Source organism: Urocampus carinirostris, chromosome 1 (assembly GCF_059441175.1).
Source record: "Urocampus carinirostris isolate Australia breed hairy pipefish chromosome 1, RoL_Ucar_1.0, whole genome shotgun sequence".
Taxonomy (NCBI): Eukaryota; Metazoa; Chordata; class Actinopteri; order Syngnathiformes; family Syngnathidae; genus Urocampus; species Urocampus carinirostris.
The window spans coordinates 32,900,840-32,909,171 of NC_142349.1; the positions used below are offsets into that span (position 1 = coordinate 32,900,840).

General features: G+C 36.6%; 1 protein-coding gene across 3 annotated transcripts in view; it reads left to right on the plus strand.

Moving 5' to 3' along the window:
* The window catches only part of hs2st1a (heparan sulfate 2-O-sulfotransferase 1a), a 63,509-nt gene that overhangs the window by 43,091 nt on the left and 12,086 nt on the right, over positions 1 to 8,332 (plus strand). For all 3 annotated transcript variants that reach the window (XM_088335530.1, XM_088335547.1, XM_088335539.1), the window contains exons 2-5: positions 826 to 1,079; positions 6,168 to 6,253; positions 7,902 to 8,040; positions 8,133 to 8,230. In XM_088335530.1, coding sequence (XP_088191656.1) covers positions 826 to 1,079; positions 6,168 to 6,253; positions 7,902 to 8,040; positions 8,133 to 8,230 — 577 coding nt within the window. The remainder of the gene's footprint in view (positions 1 to 825; positions 1,080 to 6,167; positions 6,254 to 7,901; positions 8,041 to 8,132; positions 8,231 to 8,332) is intronic.

Below are 8,332 nucleotides of genomic sequence, written 5' to 3' on the forward strand. Positions count from 1 at the left end.
TAGATATAACCATTTAATATATTTTTGACGACAGATGAGGCTGTGTCTTAAAGTTGTTTTTTTGTATCTGGTTGTAAAAGATTTACGACTTTTGTATTTATGTTTAACAATGGGAAATACTTTACAATTTGAGATGAATGCAGAAATCCAGTGGTAGGCAACCTTTTCTGTACCACGGACCGGTTCAATTTCTGAGAATATTCTCGTGGCCTGGCCCATTAATAACAATAGTGATATGAATGATGACACTAGGAATAATATAAATAATAATAACAACAATAATCCTAAATCCACTGTGTAATCACTTGATTACTACGGATGTAGATGAGAAATGAAAAGACACAAGATTTTATGTTATCATCGCACCACCTTTTACAACGTTTTCTGGCTGAACTCTCTCTCATAATGCTCCATTACAAAGTTGAACAATGTGGCACCGTGAATAGAAAATAGTCTGATGATGAGATAACAGAGAAAGCCATTTCTTTTGTCATCTACAATCCTAGTGGTTTAGTGGTTAGGATTCAGCACTCTCCCTGCCACAATCTGGTTTGGATACCAGTTTCATCCAATGCTGAGAAAAGGTGCTCAGCGGTGTTTGTTGACTGATCAATCATTGCTCAAATGCTTTGACATCCTACTGTAACACGTTTTCTATAACACCCAAACTTAAAGGGTAATTTTGGGGTTGTGTAAGCAAAAATACGGCAACTTTTTTTCATTTTGCGCGGCACATTACCAAACGACCCACCAATTGCTGACCACTGCAGAAATCCATGTACACCAATGGCAGCCCTCATTCGGTTTCCTGTGTCTTACTTCCAGAGCGGGCCATCGCGAGGCACGAGGTACGTGAGATTGAGCTGCGGCATAACCAAGATGGCCTCCGAGAACGGGACTCGCCATGGGTGTCTTTGTCCGAGAGCGAGGACGACATTGTGATCATTTATAACCGTGTGCCCAAGACAGCCAGCACTTCTTTCACCAACATCGCCTACGACCTGTGTGGGAAAAACCACTACCACGTCCTGCACATAAACACAACCAAGAACAACCCTGTCATGTCCATACAGGACCAGGTACAAAGTTATTTTTTTTAAAAACTTCAATTGTGTACCTTAGAATAAACTCAATGAAATTTGGATGTATTGTGTACAACGTTTGCCAATTGTTACCCTTACTAATGATTGCAATTCCCCTTATCAAGTCAAGTCATACTCATTTGTTTTGCCAGTGTCTGAAACTCAGTAGCCTAGATGGTAAGGCGCCCGCTTTGAGACTGGGAGGTCGGTGGTTCGCGCCCCGGCCGAGTCATTCCTAAGACTTAAAAAGTGGTCGGCGGCGCCCTATGTTGGCTGCGGCTGCATCGGCTCGCTAGAACGGGTCAGGTGCAATCGACATTTCGTTCTGTGTACATTGTTACACAGAATGACAATACAAGGAAATTATTATTATTATTATTATTATAACTCATGACAAAAAGTTACCGGACACCAGGGCAGACAACTCTGAAAAGTTGCCTGCCCAGCCATAAAGTTGCCTGCCTCATTTTTTACAACTTGAAACACAATAAGACGATTCCTCGCAAAAAAAAAAAACATTGTTGCAAAGTATTAAGGATTGAAAATCAGAATATATAACAGAAAAACACTTTAAAAATAAGTTTATTATAAATCTACTTATAACATTTAAGACCTCGCTGTTTTCCATCTGCCATCAGTATGTTCGTGTATTTACTCATCTTCATTCATGCAATGTTTGCGTTGCGTCGTCTGCTACAAGCCACGTGAACTCCTCTTTCCACGATGCTTTTGATGTACGTTTACGTTTTGTCGCGCCATCAATTTTGTTAGCTTCCTCTGGGGCTGAGGTTTTGGCTTGATTCCTAACCACTTATCAATTTTTCTTCTGGTCTCTGTGCGTCTACTTTGGAAAACGATATGCAAATGCATGACTTTATAACGCTCAGGAAATTCCGGAAGCTCGAAGTTACTCGATGCAGGCTTCGGATTGGCTGCCGAGTATGCAAATTGCTGAACGAAGATTTCAAAATCGTAATAAAGCAAACATTTGATTTGGGGGGGGGGGAAAACAAAAACGAAAGTACAGCACAGATTAGATTAAACGAAAGTTTTGATTCTTTTTTCTTGAAAAACTTAACGGCCACCCGGGCAGAGACGTTTTGTAAGTTGTATGCCCGATGTAAAAGATGCACGCCCCGGGCGCAGACGTTATTCCAGACAATGGTATAGCCCTTTATCACAAAAAGTCTCAAAGGGCTGTACAGAGCACAAAAACAAAAATGTGAATGTGAATTTCTCTACGGGGATGAATAAAGTACTTATCTATAGCTATCTATTTATATATATCTATATATTTCTATATATATCTTTCTATATCAATATGTATGTATATCTAACTATATCTATCTATCTCTAGTAAAATATAACATCAGCTATATAAAAAAAGGTTTGGGGAATGGGAATATTTTAAACAAAATATGGAAAAAGTAAAAATACATACACATACAATACAAATTTACATAGAGTCCAAATGTCAAATATGATTACATCAATGATAATTATATGGTAATGTAAAGTTTATAGCTAGCTAAAAAAGTAAAAACCATCTAATAGCCAGAACAAAAGCTAACTTGTTTAATGTGTTTGGAAATTATCAGACTATAAGCAAGTGCTTCTCAAATAGTTGAACTCACCAAACTTTTTTTGGGACCTTGAATAAAGTGCAAATGCACCTCCTGTAAACATTAAATTTTTCAAGTATTATGTTTCTAATCACCAATAAAAACAAAAAGGATACTAGTATTAGGAAATTAATACTAAAGAAACTAGCTAAAAACAGTAACATTTGAAAAAAAGAAATATATTTACAAAATGTAAAAAAAACCTTTGCATTGTGCCACATTTTGCCCATTTTAATTATTCTTTTTGGAAAAAAACTGTATAAATAATAAAATTATTTTTAGTATTTTTTTCTAATTGCGATAGAAAAAACAAATTATACGTATCAAAAATAAGAAAATTAACACAAGAATAACTAGTTAAAAACTGTCAAATTTGAAAAATAAAATGAGCCAAGATATCTGCTAGTTAGAAAAGACCTTTTTTGCAGTGTAAAACTTGTTCCTAAAATAAGCAATAACAAATCTTACTAACATAAACGTGGCGCTACTCACAGCAAGGCATTATGTAGAATGAAAACAGCAGTGCAAAGTTTATTTTATTTATCAGATAAAGAACAAACAATTATTCGAGCATCTTTCTTAATTCTTTCCCCGCTTCCAGTACATTTAGTATTGCTTAATGTACTTAGCAGTAGTGCTGCAACGAGTCGACAAAATCGATTAAAATCGATGATTAAAAGCGTTGGCAACTAATAAGATTACAGGTGTCAAACAGGCGGCCCGCGGGCCAGATCAGGCCCGCTAAGGGATTGAATATGGCCCGCGAGACAATACTCAGAGAAGCGCAATAGAAAATGAAATATGTCAACTTGATGTTGCCAAAGCCAGGTGCCTCTCACAAAGACACTGTACTTGTATTTATTTCTCTCTCTCTCTCTCTCTCTCTCTCTCTCTCTCTCTCTCTCTCTCTCTCTCTTTTCCACCCTTTTTCTCCCACTCTCTGTCTGTCTCTTTCACTCTCTATGTCTCTCTTTTTCTCTTCCTTTGTTCTTCTTTGTTTCTTTCTCTCTGTGTCTTTTTAACTTCTTTTGCTATAACTTCTTTTTTTCCTTTTCTCTTTTTTCTTTCTCTCTTCCTACCCTTCGCACTTTCTTTCCTCTTTTCTCTCCTTCTGTCTATCTATTATATCTTTGGATTTCTTTTTTCCTCTCCCTTTCTTCCCCCCTCCCTCACAACTTCTCTTTTTATCTCTTTTGTTTCTCACGCTCTCTCCTTCTCTCTTTCTCTTTCTTTGTCCAGCCCTCTCTCCTTCCCCCCCCATCTTTCTCTTATTTCTTTATCTCTCTTTTTCTTTCTCTTTAATTAACTAGTCCAGCCCCCGACAGAATGTTTGTTCTATCGTGTGGCCCCCGAGTTAAAATGAGTTTGACACCCCTGAATTAGATCGTCAATTCGTTGTATCACGTGATTTATAAGCCACCAAGTGACGCCGGGTAGTTCCGCTTTGGTCCAGCAGAGAACGCCAAGACAGTTTTTAAAAAAAAACAAAACGCTGTGTTACATTTTTTTATATTCTGCATTTTGAACACTGCATCATTTACAAACAAAATTGCTATGAAAGTTTCAACTTTGTAGTGTTTGGCGGTTTCATTATGAAACAAAGTTAACAATTTTCAAGGGAACAGACAGAAATACAGAGAAAAACAATGAGAAAATAAGTCGAAAATAAATAAAGTAAAAGAATAATAATAATAATAATGACACGTTTGACACTATTTAAGGGGCAAATTCATGAGCATGTATCATTTTCATATTGGCAATGTTTAACATATTCCAAAATTTAACACGCAAAAACAAATTTGTTGACAATATTTTGAAAAGTGGGTTTGTTTACATTTTCGATTACAGTGGAACTTCGGTTTTCGAACGCCTCTCAGTTCGGACAAATCGGTGTTCGACCAAAAATTTCGAGAAATTCTTGCTTCGCTGTTCTAGGGTGCGATGCTGAGCGGCGTACGGGTGTTTTAGCCCATAATTATGCCTCCGAAGAAGGTCGGTGCAAGCAGGACAGGTGAAAAAAGACAAGTTGTTCGCACAACTATTGCCTTTAAGAAAGACATAATAGCTAAATATGAAAGAGGTGTACGAATATCCGATCTTGCTAGTGAATACAGCATGGCTGAATCTACTATCAGGACGATAGTAAAGAATAAGGAGTCTGTGAAATCGAGTGATGCGGCTAAGGAAGTTAGCGCTATAAGCAAGCACAACTGCCGCAAGTTTTGGAAGAGGTTGAAAAACTTTTGATGATTTTTCTCTCCCCACCGTCCACCACAAAGGTAAGAAATCCTATTCATAATCCTTTTTTTTATTTTTACACGTTCATGTTAGCGTAATCTTTCGTACGGAAGATTACGCTAACATCGTACGTTTGCGTTATCGTAATCTTTCGTACGGAAGATTACGATAACGCAAACGTACGATTAGCCTCAGTTAGCTTTGTTTACGTAAAACATTCAGGGTGTTTGAATGGAGCTCCCTTTCCAATGAAGCGCTAGTCACTTTTTGTGGGGACCCGGGTGCTAAATGACGTGTTAACGACCTGATTTTTTTATTTTTAGACGTTCATGTTAGCGTAATCTTTCGTACGGAAGATTACGCTAACGGGAACGTACGATTAGCCTGGGTTAGCTTCATGTTTACATTCAAGGTAAACATTCAGGGTGTTAACGAATTAAAACGATTTTACATTACTTTTAATGGGAAAAAAACGATTTTGGTGATCGTACAAATCGGTTTTCGAACAGTGTTCTGGAACGGATTATGGTCGAGAACCGAGGTTCCACTGTATTCATTTTTTGTGTGGATAACCAAAATTACACAAATTGAAATGTATTGCTTTTCCTCTTTTGTTTTGTATGAAAATTTCAAATTTAATATAATCGGTGGATAAGGTGGTAGGAAAAGATTACATTTCTATTTTTTTCATTATCAAGGTTATTGACAAAATTACAGTTTTTTTTATTGTTTTATATCATAGAATATTTTGTTTTGTGCTTATCCGTCCAAAACTTCAATATTTAATCCGATTCATGGATTAATAAAAAAAAATAATCGACTGATACATCGATTATGAAATCAATCGTTAGCTGCAGCCCTACATAGCAGCGCAGGATTTCATGGACTTCATCTTCATAAGCAATCTACAATGATGTATTTTTTATTTCAGTGACCAAGGCCAGTGGTCTGCCACCTTTTCGGTATCACGTACTGGTTAAATGTGTGACAATATTCTCGCCGCTTGGCCCAATAGAGATATGAGAGGGATTACAATTGTCTTTATTGTCTTTAATATCAACGTTGTGAAACAATGCAACAAGATCAGATATGGCACTCCTATGAAAAAAAACTCCAAAAAAACATTAAAATTATGTCTCTCGTGGATGGGCGCTGACTTTTTACTGCACAATTTTTTCGTGTTCATGTTAACTCGACACTTCATAGCACATTTTCCTTGTTTTAGGTACGGTTTGTGAAGAATGTGACCGAATGGAAGGAGATGAAGCCAGCTTTTTACCATGGCCACGTCTCCTTCCTGGACTTCACCAAGTAAGATTATGGACACTTGACTCCTTGTCGTAATCTAGTGCAATGCATTTGCATAAGGGGAGGAAGTATTTTTCCTCCTGTCACATGGATTTAATGGGACATTGTTTATTATTTAGTGCCTCCTAGTGGTGAAAAATACATTCATTAAAAAAACAACATTGATGTCACAAAAAAGCCAAAATACATTAACTCTTGTCCAAACATGCTTTTTTTTTTAAAAATCCTCGAAGGTCAAGAAATTAGCTTTTATTTTACATAACATAAACTTCACTTAAACAAAACTGTCAAACGTGTCACCATTTTATTGCTACGGGTACGCAAAAGGGCTAGACAAAAAAAAAAAGTAAAATGGTGCATTTTTGTCACTTTGAGTCTTCATAGTATTTAATCTTCCTTGTGCTTTTACCACTTGTTTTTGGTTGTACTCTACCCATCAGTGATATCTAATGGTAAAATAATACACACTGTCCCTTTAAAAAAGGGCAAAGAAAAAAACGGGGAAATGTCCTCTGCTGGTCCCCAGAGGCGAGATGTCGGTGTTAAAGTGGTAAAGGTTTGTACACAATTGTGTGTTTTTTATTTTGAATCCCATGTGACAAAAATCTCCATTTTTCAGAAGGCACGGTTTTATATGTGTGGAAATTATGTTTATAAAAGTTGTATAGGCATACATGATAAATGGATACCTTTTACTATTTTTTGTATGATCTAGGATTATGAGTAGCTTGCGATCTAACTAAGTGCAATCAATTGAAAAAATACCTGTGTACTACTGTTGATTAAAATATGTCTTTTTAAAATTTATAATAGAAATAACAAGTTGTTGAGAATCTTAAGGAATCAAATGTATACCTAATAGTAGATGAATGTGCATTTTTATATAAGGTGTTTTGATACATACTGTACCGTAAATGTTCATTTTGTCTTGTTTATTATGACAGGTAATATGGTAAGGACTGCAATCCTTTTTTTTTTTTAAACATGTTTGTTTTAAACCAGAATTTTGACTTTAAAAACAACAAAAGCAAAGCAGTACATTATTACATGTCATTTTGAATTCAATGGTCAATTATGCTATATGCACAACATACAGCACAGATTACATTAATTCCTCTTGCCTGCGTGCAACCAAGCAATAAATAAAGCACAATATAAAAAAAAAACAAATTGGAGCAGGAACATACAGCAGCCATTTTGCGTTTGTATTTCTTTTGTCAGAAAAAGATAAAAAGTATGCACATGAATATATAAAAGTAAGCATGTACAGATATATAGGTTTCAAATAAAAAGTGCCAAGTATAGCCGTAATCTGTACAGGGCAGTTTTGCATTGATTTGGAAGAAGGTAGAGCGTCAAAGTCCTTGACAGCCTGCTGGGAAAAATCTGTCCTTGAGCCTACTGGCTCTGAGAGATTTTTCCCTGACAGCAATAGGTTAAAGAGGCTGTGAGATGAGTGGGTGAGGTAACCTGCTATCCTGGTGGTTTTGCGGGTGAGGCGCGAGTTGGAGATGTCCACAAGGGCCGTGAGAGGGACACCAATGACCTTTTCTGCTGTTCTCACCTGTGATATGTATTTGTATTTTTTTTTTTTCATTTTCTAAATATCCAGATCACTTTTCCTTTCTAACTAAATCGGGATACTTTTCAGGTTTGGAGTGAAGACAAAGCCGATCTACATAAATGTGATCAGAGATCCCATTGAGAGGCTGGTTTCATATTATTACTTTTTGCGTTTTGGAGACGACTATCGGCCCGGCTTGAGACGCCGGAAACAAGGAGACAAAAAGGTTTTGATCCAAAGACACTCATTCATATATTCATGCATTCACGACCTTCTGTAAAATGAATGCATTATCTTCATGTTTTTACTATGTTCCAGACATTTGATGAATGCGTATCAGCTGGTGGCTCCGACTGCGCCCCAGAGAAGCTTTGGCTCCAGATTCCATTTTTCTGCGGGCAATACTCTGAATGCTGGTCAGTGGTGACAATGAAAATTTTCATCAAGTTTACTTTGATTATTTGAACAAAAACATTTTAAACCAAATTCAAATGTTGTATCAATCTATTTTAGTTACT